Consider the following 17,703-nt stretch of genomic DNA (forward strand, 5'->3'; position numbering starts at 1 on the left):
CATATTTTATAATTTTTTTATAGTAAATTATAAGATATGATGAAAATAATGGTATCTTTAGAAAGTCCATTTAATGGCGAGAAAAACGGTATATAATATGTGTGGGTACAGTAAATGTATAAGAGGAAAATTACAGCTAAACACAAACACCGCAGAAATGTAAAAATAGCCTTGGTCCCAAACGGACAGAAAATGGAAAAGTGCTGCGGTCATTAAGGGGTTAAACAATGATTACAAACTTTTCCCCACACCACACAAACTATGACACAAAGCCTAAAGATAGTGTCCTGGAACGTTGGGGGCATTACGTCCCCAGCTAAAAGGAGTATTATATTACAACACCTCAAACGTCTGCACACAGATGTAGCTCTGTTACCAGAGACACACCTCACAGATGCTGAACATGAGAAACTGAAGGTCAGATGGGTGGGTCAGGTATACTATACTCCAACTGAGGGACGCAAACGTGGGGTGGCAATTCTAGTCATAAAAGGCCTAGCGGCCCAAATATCCACACTCTGCATTGACCCTGGTGGCAGATACATAATAGCAGCACTTCACTTTGCTGGGAAGTCTTACACTCTATGCAATGTTTATGGGCCCAACCGACCCTTTCCTCAGTTCTGGCATACTTTACAGGCAGCTTTATTACCGCACGCAGACAAGCCTCTCTTGGTGGGTGGCGACTACAATCTAATTCAAGCTACCCCGCTAGACCGTAGAGCCGAAGACGCTAACACTGACCACAACAGACAGCAACTTAGACGTCACAGGGCAGACACAGTCACAATTACGGCATTTAAAGCGGCGCTAGACCTGGAAGACTTATAGAGACTCCGACATCCGACTCACAGGGATTTCACTTGCCTTTCCAAAACACACAATTCTCTGTCTCGGATTGACTACTTCTTGTGCTCTCCACAATTAAACACCCAGGTTAAGCACACTCACATAATGGACATTTTAATCTCAGACCATGCCCCTATCTGGCTGGAGCTGCAACACAGCCCAGGCACCCCCTCTCGAGGGACCTGGCGCTTTCCCACATACCTTTACCACAATCTAGATTTTAGAAAACACCTGAAGGCGGGATGGCTAGAATATGCGGGATTTAATGCACAACATCATGACACCCCAGCACTCTTTTGGAACGCCTCAAAGGCAGTGATGAGGGGACACATAACTAGCTACACAGCATATTACAACTCTAAGCGTAAAAGAGCTGACATGGATACAGACGCAGCAGTTACAACTGCATATAACGATTACCTAGCTCGCCCGTCTACCCAGACCAGACTAAAATATTATGAATGCAAGAAAATTAGAGAGGACACACTATATAGACAGGATTTACTCTTTCAACATCACAGACAGGGACGCTTTTATAGATTTGGGAGTAAGACAGGTAAACTACTGGCTAATGCTGTCAAACTAACCACACCTCAATCTGTAATCTCTGCTCTACGGGTGGATGGGACTATTCAGACTGGCACTAAAAACATATCGGACGAATTTGTTCGGTTCTACACAGACCTATACACCAAGCGCCCCACAACACTTAGGGATAAGGAAACTTTTTGGAGTCACATACGGACCCCTACACTTCCACAGGAGAGACTGGCTTCCCTAAATGCACACATATCAGCCTTAGAAGTCCAAAGGGCCATTAAAAGGGCCAAGTTGGGGAAAGCCCCGGGCCCCGATAGAATTCCCATAGAATATTACAAAATGCTACAAGATGAAATTAGCCTCCCACTGTCCCAGTCATTTACCGCGTATCTCACTGGCGCAGCTCGACCGGCGACTGACTTTGCAGACGCATATATATCCCTGATCCCGAAGCCAGATAAGGACCCCACCCTGGCCGCTTCATACAGACCGATATCCCTGCTGAACAACGACTACAAGTTGTTCACGGCCATTCTGGCGGATAGGCTGGCTGGGGTGTTAGGGGAGGTCATTCACACAGACCAAACCGGGTTCATGAAACACCGCTCGTCGGTCACGAACATTCGTAAAACCCTTGCAATTATTTCGCATTACTGGCAAGCCAGAGGGAGAGGTAACTTTAGCTTGCTGCCGGACGCCTGTCTCCTCGCGATAGACGCGGAGAAGGCGTTCGACAGAGTCGAGTGGGATCACTTGCTGACAACCCTAGAGAAATTTGGAATCACTGGAGATTTCCATAATCTCATTCGAAAGCTCTACCAAACCCCACACACGTCAGTGATAGTCAATGGAGAGATCTCGCAACCCTTTACGCTGGAGAGGGGCACTCGCCAGGGCTGCCCGCTCTCGCCTCTCCTCTTCAACCTGGCAGTGGAACCGTTGGCTATATGCATTAGAGAGACCTTGATGGGGGTGAGTGTGGGCTCGCATTCTGTGCATCTGTCCCTATACGCAGATGACCTTCTGCTTTATGTCCAGAATCCGAAAACTGAGATTCCCAAACTCTTGGACCTACTACTTCAATTTGGTAAAGTGTCCGGGTACAAGGTCAATCTTGACAAATCCGAACTAATATACCTGAAAAATACCGCGGCCCCAGACACACCACACCCACCGCTTAAAATAACAACTGACGCGTTTAAATACCTGGGCATATACCTACACACGAATCCTAACCTGATTTACAAACTCAACATCCCCCCAGTACTCGCGCAGGTCCATGCCCTTCTGACCGGCTGGTCTAAGCTACCGCTATCACTATCAGGAAGGACCAACCTAATAAAGATGATAGCAATGCCAAAGCTGCTATACCCACTCCAACTATTACCTTTTCTCCTTACGCGAAAAGACACACAAGCTATAAACACAATGTTTACCAAATTTGCGTGGAACGGCAAAAAACAAAGGATTAGCCGACTCAAACTGGCTATGCCGGTTTCCAGGGGTGGGCTTAGGTTGCCCAATGTAGAATGGTACAACTGGGCCACGTTGGCCAAATTGATCTTTGAGTGGTTGGAGGGCACGGCAGTGTTCGGTGATAAGCAAGTGGAGGCCCAACTTGTAAGCCCGCTGGCCCGAGCCTTCCTGCCACATGCAGAACTTCGCTCATTGCCAGCCCATATCAAAGATAGCATATTGTTCAGAGACCCCCTAAGGGCATGGACGAGATTGTGTGGGTGGTGGGGACTTTCTCACACTATCACCAGGTGCCTCCCATTGCAGGGGAACCCAACTTTTCTCCCGGGTATGACCACACAGGTGTTCAGAACATGGGGGGAGAGGGGCTTGACCTCAGTATCACAGCTTATAGACCCCCTCTCTGGAGAAGTGTATCCACTAGCCACGCTTCGGGAAAAGCACAACCTCCCCCCACACAGTATCTTTCCATATCTTCAATGTACCCACTACGTACGTAAGCTCCAGACAGAGGGATTGGACATTAGGAACCACACACATGTAGATAGCCTTTGCTCCCTGACTAAACAGGGAACTCATTCCATCTCTTATATTTATGACCTAGTTATGCAACGGACGGCTGTGGACGTTATGCAACACCTTAGTGACAAATGGTCGACCACTCTGCATGAGGAGATAGACACAGATACACTGATGAATAGTTATGAACGGGTCGTAAGAGCCACTCTGGCCTCAGATGCCAGAGAATCACACCTCAGGCTTATGCACCACAGCTATATTACACCAACCTTAAGAGCCAAATGGGTGCCTGGTGCAGACACCACATGCCCCAAGTGCTCTTTCCCGGAAGCGGGCGTGGTGCATCTCTTTTGGGAGTGCCCCAAAATCTTACAATTCTGGGAAAAGGTGCAGTTCTGGCTTTCCAAGATCACTGGCGACAAAAATAAACTGACAAGACATGAGGTTTTGTTTCTGCGGGGCCACCCCCCTTTTCCACCTCAAGTTCGCTTCACAAATGCAATTATTCTGTTATCCAGGAAACTAATACTTAAACAGTGGATCCTTTCCAAACCCCCACACATAACCCACCTCACAAGGCTAGTACACACCCAGTTTCTTATTGAACAAGCCGATGTTAAGGGAGATGTGGAGAAGAGAGTAAAACACTTCATGTCCAAATGGGAACCTTACTTGCTGCAACTCGCTCCAGACGTTAGACAACACCTCCTGACACCCTTTCGCAATAGCACCTACTTTATGACTGAACAACTGAAGGGCCGATGGCTCCTGACAGAAGAAAAATAGCTGACTTCCTATATAACACATAATGACTTTCACCTATCCCTAACAATGTTGCAGACCCGGGACTGTGCCTAAAGATATGTATGTGACACACCTACAAGCTGGCTACTGGCTGCTGGCGCCCCCCCCCCCCCCCTCTTTTTCTTTTTCTTCTTGCCTGTACGGGGTATAGAATTCATAATTCACGGCATGGGATTTAATATTGCAATAGAACTGTTAATTGTTTGTTACATGATGATGTTTTTTCCTTTTTCTTTTTTTTTACACTTGGAAATGTTTGACCACGCTTATATCCGAAATGATCGGTTAGTAGATACCAGGCCTAGTTGATCGGGGCTTATACCTAGTACGGGCTTCGGCTCATAACTTCAAGGAATGGCAGCACAACATGTACGTAGGAATGTTTAAATGGCTTCATTTAAGATAGCAGCTGCCGTCTACTGGGAAACTAGGCTGTCAACTAAATAATTGTTTGTTCTCCCTTGTTTCCTCTCCCTTCCCTCCTCCTCTCCTCCCTTCCCACTCCCAACTCCCTACCCTGTCCCCCCCTTCCCCACCTTCCCTATCACCCCCCCATAGCCCCCCCTCTCCCCCCCTCTCCTCACCCATCCTTCAATACCCTTTGCCCACCTTTCTCTACCAGAAAAGTTAACCGGAAAATGAGTGTGAGCTCAGAATGAGCTCACTAAATTAAACTCCTACATATCCCCCCCCCCCTGTTTTTTGCAAACCCGTGTACTGTTTAACTAAAGTAATGTAGGGATTGGTTCTTTAACAAGTTGACTGAGTTATAGTCATTTCCCACACCCCTACCCTAAGCCATCCCTCTTTCTTCCCGCAACCCCCCCCCCTCCATCCCTCTTCCTCCCACCCCTACCCCATCTTTCCTTATTAGTATTAATACTGGTTTTATTATAAAAAGGAAAGGCAAGCTCGGAGAGGCTTCTATGCACTACTTGTATGATTTCTTCACCTTCACTAACTGTAAGTCTAACTCTGTAAAAACAAAAAAGCGCTATTGTACTCTGATTACTGTGGTGAATTGTAATGTCCCTCTCTGGGTGAGTTTTGTGAAAATAAAGTTATTAAAAAAAAAAAAAACAATGATTATAAACTTATGACCACAATAATTGCCAACAGACCGAAAATTGTACTGGACTCCCTAATACATGCAGAGCAATCGTTTATTTACAAAGGTACATTTAGTGAAAATGATTATCTTACCGAAAATTCTGTTTCTATGTCAAAATTTACCACTATTTATAAGAGAGAAGGATATAAAGAAGTTTTATGCTCAATGTGTCCAATGTCTATAGAAAGGGGAGAAAGCCCGAATAGCGCTTAGGAAATTGATGCAGAAAAGAGAATGGGGGGGGACTAGGATTCCCAGATATCAAATTGTATAATCGCTCATTTCTTGTCAAAATTGCAGGGGATTGGCTCACAGGGAAAGAGTTATTATCCTATTCAGTAATAGAACAAAATTTGAGCTCACCGTTTTCTATGAAAGGACTGTAACATATGAATATTAGAAATATACCAAGAAATCAGTGAAGAAAAAAGTATTTTTAACGTTATAGTGGCATGGATCAAATACTTACAAAATGCCGGAATAAATAATCAGATTTCACAATTTCTCCCCATTGTTGGGAACCCTGACTTCCCCCCAGGCTCAGCCTATATTGTATTTAAGAGATGGGCACAAACAGGTCTAATCTATCTTCATCAATTAGAGGATAAAGAATTAAAGGTAATTAAAACATTTACCAACCTGTCGCAGGAATTCTCCTTATCCCTGAAGGAATTTTATGCATATCTTCAAGTCAGAAATTATTATGGCCAATTGATAGAAAAAAGGGGCAACAGTTGTTCTTAGGGGGTCATATCGACTAGTCTTTAATTGCATCAGACAGGGTTAACCTCAATTACAATATGGTATAATCTTCTGATGCGCAGGTCAGGTAAAGCTAACTTAGAAAAAATTCAATTGAAATGGTCAAGAGATTTTGCTGAGATCTCTATGGAAGATCTTCAGCAGAGCCTTGTGATGATGCAGAGAGCCTCAGGCAACATTGGGTGGAGAGAATCACATATGAAAATATTATACAAAGCTTATATCACCCCAGCAGATATGGCTAGATGGTCTAAGCGAGAGGAATATAGCTGCTCTAAATGTAGACTTCAGGATGCAGATTTTAAGTCATTGTATGTGGTCTTGCCCAAAAATCCAAAAATTCTGCAATAGGGTAAATTAATGGATAAATAGATTTCTTGAGAGAAAAAACAGGTTGGATGTCAGACATGTCTTCTTTTTACAGGACAGGGGTCAAGATGGGGGCAACACAGCTTTAATAAACACAGCAATTTTAATAGGACGTAATATAATATTAAGATCCTGGAAAGCTGAAAATGGTCCGACTATGAAAGAATTCAATAATAAAATACTCCTACAGATCCACATAGAACAATATGAGATCAACCTTACTCAGGAGAAAAAGATTAGCAGTTTTTTCCAGAAATGGTTGAGAGTAATAATATCCTTCCCAGAACCACTTCAGAAACAGATAATCTTTCCATTCAGGAAGTCTGATTTATTTAGCATGGTGCTACTAACGGGCAGACTACCCAGTACTTGGTCAGACTAAGACTGGGAGTGGGAGGGGTGGGCAGGGGAAGAGAAAGAGCACTATTTGTCTGTGGTGTGCTTTCTCTTTTTTTTTTTTTTCTTTCCTTTGGGTTTCCCACACAAATAAAGGAAGTTATGTTGGGGGGGGGAGTTCTGAAAGGGTAGGAGGGATAGGGGTATCATTAAAAGAATCAACTAAATGTCAAAGGATCCCAAGGTTTCAGTTTGCTCAATTACAGGTATTAGTTTATAAATGGGATAAAATATCCAACAGAATAATTCTCTGCGTGAGGTTGAATCTTATATTTCATGTTTAAAATGTTATGTGATTTATGTTATTTTTCTCTGCACTTCTTCTGGTATAGGATTTAAGGTAATATAAATTATGTGATTCCGTGTCAATCTTGTAAGTGCAGGCTTTCTGTTTTTTTGGATGAGAGGAATCCTATATCATGTTAATTTCAGAGCAGAGTTGATTTTGTATAGTTAAAGGTACTACTGATGGTCATGGTTGCAAATATAACAAAAGATTGTACACGGGATTTAACATAGTATATATGATGTAACTGATTGATATTTGTGTCACTGTAACTGGATTGCTTTTTTTTCTTTGTGAATTATATTATGAGAAATTGTATGTCAAGAAAACTGCTGAGATGATTGTGAAAATAATAAAAACCTATACGTGAAAAAAAAAAAACTTGTAACAAGAGTACAATTTTCTTCTTTAAATTTAGTTTTACAGTGTATCCTGCTGGATTACTGAGTGTAGTTCATACCCTTTGTGGCAGCAATGAAACTTAGGATAACTGAATGTGCAATACTTCTACATTCATTCAAAAGGATCTTACCGGTAAGTGCTATGATGTTGTAGTCCATTATAGCGTGGGTTCTTGTACTCTAAAAACCGAACTTCTGTTTGGCGGCAATCAGTTATACCGAGTCGATACAGCTTCTGTTGTTGGGCGTCTTCCAACACCAGATAGTCACGTGACCCTGTTGTTGACATCACTCATGGCCACTTGATGGTAGCTATCTTGGCTGGACTTATACCTCCGACTTAGTAAGTTAGTTTCCTTTTCCACTCAAACTGTAATAAATCAAGCACTCTTTGTGCAAAAAAGGATTCCTTCCTTCATTTAAGGTTCCCCCACAAATCACCTCCCTCCGTCTGTTTCCATGTTTCCATGTTCTGCAACGTAGGTGCTGGAATCATTTGATTTAAGGTACTAATGTTCTGTCAATGCATATATACACATATAAATACATCTATACACACATATATAGATAGATAGATAGATGATAGATAGATAGATAGATAGATAGATAGATAGCAGAGTAGTGGAGCCCAGCACACTTTAGTTAGATCCAGCCACCGTGGTGCTCTTTAAATCAATAATATTTGTATAACAGTGGAAAAAGCACTCCTCCGGATTTTCCCATGCAAACATGAATATATATATAGACATTCGTACATGTATGTATATATATATATATATATATATATATATATATATATATAATTTATCTCTATTTTAAAGTGTTTGGCCTGCATTTTTTCTAACACCTCAGACCTCATTTCTTTGAGCCCTTTGTGCATGTAACTGTACTTTTAAATGTGTTTTGTGACACTTTTTTGTTTTGTGAAAACAGTTCATCAGAGTTCTGAGGTCACGCTAAAACGATATGCATTAACTTTAATGCAAGCAATTGTGTTTCTTTCCAACTTGTAATAGATGCAAAAAACCTGATGCAATCTTTTGTTTTACTTTACATCACATCCCTATCACTTCTACATTCAATCAGAAACATTGACCAACATGCAACTTGGCCCCTTTCAGTGAGTGATTCCTTTTGCAATGGGTTAATGAAATTAGTTAAGTACATGTATGTGTCTTGAAATTGGAGTGTTGTCTATATTTTAATGCCATTTACTAATAAGTATACATTGGTAATGGTATTCATTTTGCAACTGTTAATACATTGTAGATACATTGTAGATATGTTATTCATGTTTTACATTTACATATCAATGATGATGTGTTCAATATTGTTTGTTATTTGGAGAGAATCTATCATCATCAAAAAGGACCATCACCGTCGCAATCTTTTTTTCCTTGTTTTGTTTTTGTCTTGTTTTTTTCTATTACGCAAATGGCCCATGCCGAGTCATGTAAAACACGCATGTTTTACATGACTCTACGTGGGCCACCCGAGTAATAACAGAAGTCTGCCACAACACCTCATGACTATAGAGGAAGCCAATACAGTCCTAATTGCAGGAGAGCATAGACTGGAAGTTTAGACAAGCTACAAGCGGGGGAATTGATCATCAGCAGTTTGCCGAAAAACAGACCAGTTGGAGTTGGTGAGACTTAGAAAGGGTCCCTTGGGCAAGAGTATAACTCTCAGTAGGAGTACCCAGAGGCTACAACAATTGAAATGCATTAATCTTGCCATACTTATTGCCTGTTTCACTTCTCAACATTGTGGGACTGTACTCTGCTACATTTGACTGCTATGCATGACTGCCATTAACCCGCATGAACTGCTTATGACAACAGCTACCCTTACATACTGTATATATGTGTGCTGATTGGATGCACTGCTATTACCTGCTTACTATAGCTGGACTGTATCATTTTGATGGCTATGTCACCTATGCATGTCTCTGAGTAAAGTGTTAATATCACAAGTTTTATGAGTCGGACTCAACCTTATGTCTGTTCATTTTTATTTAATGGTTTTATGCATTATGTTATTACATAGTTAATTACTAGCACTGTACCTTTGGGTGTTAGTTCATATATTTATGGCTAAATATTGACAGTGTAACTGTCATTATTCTAATCTTTAGCCTCATAGACGTCTAATTAGAGTGAGTCGTCTATTACCATGGTCATGGGTGATTTTTTAATATGTTTAAGATGTATTGATACTTTGTACATGTTTTAGAAATAGGTAGTTAATACAATTTGTATTTTCTTTAGAACTTTGTGCATTCTGGTTCTTTGATCTTGTTGGACTCATATATCGCAACACATCAGATTCCCTGTAGATTCTATAATTTTTACATGGGGAGTGCTGGCTAGGGAATCTGTTTACCCCCTTTTTTCCAAATTGTTTCCTTTTTTCTATATATTTCTTCCTTTTGATTATATATATATATTGTATATATATATATATATATATATATATATATATATATATATATAAATATATATACATATAACTGATATAGAATGTATATAAAATATGTGTGTCTGTGTAAATGTGTAACAAAGGTCTACATTCAATGGAAGAATGTGATTATTGACACAGGTAGATAAAACTAACAACAAAGATACAAGGAGGGGTAGTTATCAACGTGTCTACCTCAAATACGCTGGAATTCCGCAGCGTATTTGAGGTGAGGCTGATTCGCCTTAGTTATCAAGCCCTAGATACCAGCAAAAGTAGAATTTAGTGACATAAGCTTCGATCCGCCGGACTCAGTCCGACACAGATCGATTCTTACGTCGCTCCAGATGTTCCGCACACAAGTTGCGGCACAATCTGACTACTTTTGCTAGTTATCAAAAAACTAGCAGGTACGCTCGGCACTTTTCCGGCCCAGTGTACCTGGTTTTCAAACCGCCGACCTGGAGGCGGCGGGTCCCAGAGGAATCAATGGGAGTCTGACCATAGCGAAAGTTCATGTTCGCTGCTGCCAGACATCCCATTGATTCCTATGGGAGATGTCTGCAGCTAACACCCTAACATGTACCCCAAGTCTAAACACCCCTAATCTGTCCCCCCCTACACCGCCGCAACTAAATAAATGTATTACCACCTAAACTGCCACTCCCGGTCCCCGCCGCAACTATATTAAACATGTTAACCCCCTATATTGGCGCCCCCGGAGCCCCCCGCAACTGAATAAAGTTACAAACCCCTAAACCGCCGCTCCTAGACCCCGCCGCAACTCTTATAAATATATTAACCCCTAAACCGCCGCTCCCGGACCCCGCCACCACCTACATTATACCTAGTAACCCCTATCCTGCCCCCCCTATACCGGCGCCACCTATAATTAAGTTATTAACCCCTATCCTGCCAATCCCGTACCTCGCCGTACCTAAATAAATAGTTTAACCCCTAAACCGCCGATCCCGGACCCCGCCGCAACCTATATTAAACTTATTAACTCTAATCTGCCCCCCCTACACCTTCGCCACCTCTAATAAATGTATTAACCCCTATCCTGCCCCCCCCTACACCGCCGCCACTGTAATAAAATTATTAACCCCTATCCTGCCACCCCTACACCGCGGCAACTCTAATAAAATGATTAACCCCTAAACCTAAGTCTAACACTAACCCTAACACCCCCCTAACTTAAATATTAATTAAATAAATCTAAATAAATTTAACTCTTATTAACTAAATGAATCCTATTTAAAACTAAATACTTACCTTTAAAATAAACCGTAATATAGCTACAATATAAATAATAATTATATTTGTTGAACCAATCAGCCAATCGGATTGAACTTGAATCTGATTGGTTGATTCAATCAGCCAATCAGATTTTTCTACCTTAATTCCGATTGGCTGATAGAATCCTATCAGCCAATCGGAATTCGAGTCACGCCATCTTGGATGACGTCACTTAAAGGTACCGTCATTCGTCGTTAGTAACTTAGCTTTTTTTATTTTTTGTACTTTAGTTAGTTTATTTAATTGTATTTAATTGTAGTTATTTGTAGCTAATTAATTTAATTAATTTAATGATAGTGTAGTGTTAGGTTTAATTGTAACTTAGGTTAGGATTTATTTTACAGGTAATTTTGTATTTCTTTTTAGCTAGGTAGTTATTAAATAGTTAATAACTATTTAATAACTATTTTAACTAGCTAAAAGAAATACAAAGTTACCTGTAAAATAAATATAAATCCTAAAATAGCTACAATGTAATTATTAATTACATTGTAGCTATCTTAGGGTTTATTTTACAGGTAAGTATTTAGTTTTAAATACGAATAATTTATTTAAGTATAGTGTAGTGTTAGGTGTAATTGTAACTTAGGTTAGGATTTATTTACAGGTAAATTTCTCTTTATTTTAACTAGGTAGCTATTAAATAGTTAATAACTATTTAATAGCTGTTGTACCTAGTTAAAATAAATTGAAAGTTGCCTGTAAAATAAAAATAAATCCTAAGATAGCTACAATATAATTATTATTTATATTGTAGCTATATTAGGGTTTATTTTAAAGGTAAGTATTTAGTTTTAAATAGGATTCATTTAGTTAATAAGAGTTAAATTTATTTAGATTTTTTAATTAATATTTAAGTTAGGGGGGTGTTAGGGTTAGTGTTAGACTTAGGTTTAGGGGTTAATCATTTTATTAGAGTTGCGGCGGTGTAGGGGGTGCAGGATAGGGGTTAATCATTTTATTACAGTGGCGGCGGTGTAGAGGGGGCAGGATAGGGGTTAATAAATGTATTATAGGTGGCGACGGTGTAGGGGGGGGCAGATTAGGGGTTAATAAGTTTAAGATAGGTTGCGGCGGGGTCCGGGAGCTGGTTTAGGGGTTAAACTTTTTATTTAGTTGCGGCGAGGTCCGGGATCCGCAGGATAGGAGTTAATAAATTTATTATAGGTGGCGGCGGTATGGGGGGGCAGGATAGGGGTTACTAGGTATAATTTCGGTGGCGGCGGTATCCAGGAGCGGCGGTTTAGGGGTTAATACATTTATAAGAGTTGCGGCGGGGTCTAGGAGCGGCGGTTTAGGGGTTGGTAACTTTATTGAGTGTAGTTAGTGTGGATGCTTAGTGACAGCTTGTCAATAAAGCTGTCAAAAAGCCGAAGAGCAGCGAGATCGGATGAGTGATAACTATCACAGTCCGCTGCTCATCGCCCCGTACTTGGTGCACGGCTTTTTGACAGCTTTTTTGATAACTTAGGCGAACGTATTCAGGTATGTGGCGGCGATGGTGGGCGAGCTTAGGCGGGCGTATTAGACCGGCAAAGGCAGGTAAAGTAGACAGCTTGATAACTACCCCTCAAGGTCTTTACATATGCAAAGTACTTCACCCTTTACAAGAAAGATCTCAGGATATAAACAGGACAGCTGAGAGGGATAGGGGGCAGTTGGGATGGAAGGTTGGTAGGTATACACACACTGACACTCAGTGACATGCAACCGCACAGTCATTCAAGATAGGAAGAAAGGGTTTTGGTAAGTGCACACACACAGACACCCACCCTGTAATAACTGTTAGATGGGATACATTGTGTGTTTGGGGGTATGACTGAAAACCTCTTTATGTAACTGTCTCTGTAACCTTTCTGTAATTTGGGCAGATTTTAATTAAAGCTCTCTCTCTGGTAAAGAACTGAATGTCTGAAAATCATTTAGCCTAGAATTACAGTGTAGTGGCTATATTTCTGTAGAACTACACATACAATATTTACCTAAGATTGTTGGTAAAGTGAATAGTGTACAAGTGTGTAGTGTACAAGTGTGTAGTGAGGTGACACTAGGTGTTATTACAAGTATTACAAAGTGCAGAGGATATTATCCAGAGCATATCCAAAGGGGATTTATTGGATGTAATCCTGGTGGATTTGAGGGATAATTGTGCAACATATTTTGGTGCTGTGACGTTGGGCCAGAAGAACTTTCCAGAATCTGTCTAGAGGTTGGTAAGTATATTTGTTTTCCTATCTTCCTATTTTATTGTGGTTTTAATTTTAATATGGCTTGTAAAATGGAAAAAGTAGATGATACTATTGCTGGGAATGGTAATAAGTGGGTGCTAAATTATATTAAGAGGCATGGTGGTCCCTATGAAATTCAAGCAGAAAATAGACAATCATGGGATTTGATGAAAGATTTTTTAGCAAAAACATATGATAAAAATGTTTCAGAAAACAAAAGAAAAGGTTGTATTATGCAAGGATTGCTGTTTTGCTGTTTAAAACTAGAGGAAATAATTAAAGAAAAAGATAGTGAAATATTACAACTTAATTCAGCAGCAATAGTAAAATCTGTAGAAAATGATGAATTATATAATGAATTGAATGACAAAATTGTTGATATGTGAGTGCATGCTGTTGTAACTGGTGAAGCACTAATTAAAAAAGCAAAGGTGTGTGACACATTAACAGAGCAGAATGAGAAGATGAATGAGAGAATTTTGGAATTGGAAAGTGAAGGGGATGAATGTAGGCATGTGACTAATATGGCTTTTAATAGAATGGCAGAAAGCATGGTAGCTTGGTAGTATGTCTCCTGCACTTAAAGTTGCTGAATTTGTTAATAACTCAGGAAAAGTGATGTCGCGAATTGTTCGCCGGCGAATAGTTCCCGGCAAACATAGCATGTTCGCGTTTGCCTCGGCGGGCGAACATATGCGATGTTCGATCCGCCCCCATATTCGTCATCATTGAGTAAACTTTGACCCTGTACCTCACAGTCAGAATACACATTACAGCCAATCAGCAGCAGACCCTCCCTCCCAGACCCTCCCACCTCCTGGACAGCATCCATTTTAGATTCATTTGGAAGCTGCATTCTTAGTGAGAGGAGGGACAGTGTAGCTGCTGCTGATTTAATAGGGAAATCGATAGCTAGGCTAGTGTATTCAGTGTCCACTACAGTCCTGAAGGACTCATCTGATCTCTGCTGTAAGGACAGCACCCCAAAAAGCCTGCTTTACCAGTCTGCTTTTTTTTCCCTGTGTAATCTAATTGCAGTTGCCTGCCTGCCAGCTTGTGTGTCAGGCTCACAGTGTATACTGTGCCCACTTGCCCAGTGCCACCACTCATATCTGGTGTAACAGTAGTGTACATTTAAAAAAACAAAAACTTTTTTGACTGTGAAATAATAGCAGACAGCTGCCAGTACCCGAGATGGCTGCCAATAAGGCAGATGGGGAGGGTTAGAGAGCTGTTTTGGGGGGATCAGGGAGGTTGGAGGCTAAGGGGGATGCTACACCACAGCATATGTAAATATGCTAAAAAAATATATATTTTTTAAAACCTTTTATTTTATTACTGGCAGACTTTCTGCCAGTACTTAAGATGGCGGGGACAATTGTGGGGTGGGGGAGGGAAGGGAGCTGTTTGGGAGGGATCAGGGGGTCTGATGTGTCAGGTGGGAGGCTGATCTCTACACTAAAGCTAAAATTAACCCTGCAAGCTCCCTACAAACTACCTAATTAACCCCTTTACTGCTAGCCATAATACACGTGTGATGCGCAGCAGCATTTAGCGGCCTTCTAATTACCAGAAAGCAACGCCAAAGTCATATATGTCTGCTATTTCTGAACAAAGGGGATCCCAGAGAAGCATTTACAACCATTTGTGCCATAATTGCACAAGCTGTTTGTAAATAATTTCAGTGAGAAACCTAAAATTGCGAAAAAATGTAAGTTTTTTTAAAATTTGATCGCATTTGGCGGTGAAATGGTGGCATGAAATATACCAAAATGGGCCTAGATCAATACTTTGGGTTGTCTACTACACTACACTTAAGCTAAAATTAACTCTACAAGCTCCCTACATGCTCCCTAATTAACCCCTTCACTGCTGGGCATAAAACACGTGTGGTGCGCAGTGGCATTTAGCAGCCTTCTAATTACCAAAAAGCAACGCCAAAGCCATATAAGTCTGCTATTTCTGAACAAAGGGGATCCAAGAGAAGCATTTACAACCATTTATGCCATAATTGCATAAGTTGTTTGTAAATAATTTCTGTGAGAAACCTAAAGTTTGTGAAAAAGTGAAAAAAATTTTTTATTTGATCACATTTGGCGGTGAAATGGTGGCATGAAATATACCAAAATGGGCCTAGATCAATACTTTGGGTTGTCTACTACACTACACTTAAGCTAAAATTAACTCTACAAGCTGCCTACATGCTCCCTAATTAACTCCTTCACTGCTGGGCATAAAACACGTGTGGTGCGCAGTGGCATTTAGCAGTCTTCTAATTAACAAAAAGCAACGCCAAAGCCATATAAGTCTGCTATAATGGCATGTCTGGCACACAGTGTTGGGGCAAGGGTCCATCTGACCACTGATACCAGGTCTGCAAAGCATGGTCAGGGCAGGTATATCACCTACACTGCGCACTGTGAAGCGGGCGTAACCCTTACACGTAACCCTTACACTACTTGATCGATACATCATACCTGATGTTTTAAAGCATGTTATTCCAAACAATTTAGGAATGTTAGGTGATTTATGCCCTTTATGGATTAAAACCAGACTCTGCATCAACTATGTAATTTTCTATGGGAGTTTTGCCATGGATCCCCCTCCGGCATGCCACAGTCAGGTGTTAGTGCCCTTGAAACAACTTTTCCATCACTATTTTGGCCAGAAAGAGTCCCTGTGGGTTTTAAAATTCGCCTGCCTATTGAAGTCTATGGCGGTTCGCACGTTTCGCCGGTTCGCAAACTTTTGTGGAAGTTCGAGTTCTCCGTTCGCGAACCCAAATTTTTAGGTTTGCGACATCACTACTCAGGAACTGGAGGTGTAGATTTAAAACAAAAGACATTGATAAATCTCCCTGCTGCACCAACTACTGTATTAAACCATGATAATACAGGGGAAGTGCAGTTAGTTGCAAAAGATTTAAAGTCACAAGAAATGGATAACATAGTAAAGGAAAGTGGGCAGGTTCCACAACAGGATTTCAATTGTTTTTTGCAGTGGCTTTGCAATTTTAAAAGAATTACAGAGATGTACAATTTGACTGTTTAGGATATAAAGAAGGTGTCGCAGTGAGCAATTGGAAATGGTCTCTGGGTCAAGAGTGTACAGAGGTGTGGGCAGACACCTAGAACTGCAGATATATTTAAAGAAATAATGCATGTGCTTTATGGAAATCATTCTGATGTGTCTTTGTGTGGAAAAATTAAACAGTTAAAACAGGAATCTCCCTATGAATTGTCAGATAGAATTTCAACAGTTTTGAAAAATTTAAGTGTACATAATTCTGGTTTTGAACATGGAGGAATGGTACACAGAACAATTTTTCTAGATGCTTTGGAAGAAAATATCAGAGAAAGCACATTATCTGTAACTCATAATCCTTCAGATTTAAATGATATACTCCTAAGGGCTGATCATTTTTGGAGGAAAATATTTAAAAATAATATTTCTGTAGTGGCTTCAGTGAGAGGTTTTAAGGAAAAAGGCCAAAACTATCATTGTCTAGGTCAATATAGAGAAAAATACAGAATTTTTAGAAGTGGATCTCAGTATGGACAGAAGAGTCAGAATTACAAAAGGAAATTAAGGACTAAGACTTGGATTCCATTTTCCCAAATTAAAAATGAGAATGAGGAGTTGATAAGATAAAAAATGAGCGGGATCAACTAAAAGAGCAAATTGAAATAGTAAAAGCTAAGTGCAGGTGTAATATATCTACAAGAGCAGGAGTGGTAGAGTCCCCTGATATTATGGACATCTAATCATAGCAATATTCTGTAAAAAGAGAAAAAAAAACAAAAAAACTCTTAATTGTTAATAGAATGTAAATGTAGTTTTAGGATAGTGGGGCACATAGCACGAGTTTTGTTATTTATATAATTAGAGGCTAGTGGGGGTCGTAGCTTTGATTTTTTTTTTTTTATAAAAATATATTTTGTTGTTAAACTGTTTTTGTCTGAAAAGTAAGTGAAATATGAGTAGGTTGTGGGCTTATGTTAAGGCACACCCTTTGAGGGGACATTAATGTGTGTCCAGTTTTTGTTTTCCAGGTAGAACATCAATACGCACAAAGTTATGAGAACTTGAATCCAACTGCCATCAGACAGTCTCATTTTTATGCTTATTATTTTTTTATTTTATTTTGTGCTTTACCTCGTTAGTATTTTAGTATAAAAGCTAATAATATATCATATATGTGCC

At 40.3% G+C, this 17,703-nt stretch overlaps 1 protein-coding gene across 1 annotated transcript; it reads left to right on the forward strand.

Moving 5' to 3' along the window:
• The first annotated feature begins 13,964 nt into the window (after window positions 1-13,964).
• On the forward strand, window positions 13,965-17,151 carry LOC128647407 (uncharacterized). The gene is given in 2 exon segments (XM_053700194.1): window positions 13,965-14,007; window positions 16,292-17,151. Coding segments are annotated over 2 exon segments (903 nt in total).
• Window positions 17,152-17,703: the final 552 nt, after the last annotated feature.

The sequence above is a fragment of the Bombina bombina genome, chromosome 2, assembly GCF_027579735.1.
Source record: "Bombina bombina isolate aBomBom1 chromosome 2, aBomBom1.pri, whole genome shotgun sequence".
Lineage (NCBI taxonomy): Eukaryota > Metazoa > Chordata > Amphibia > Anura > Bombinatoridae > Bombina > Bombina bombina.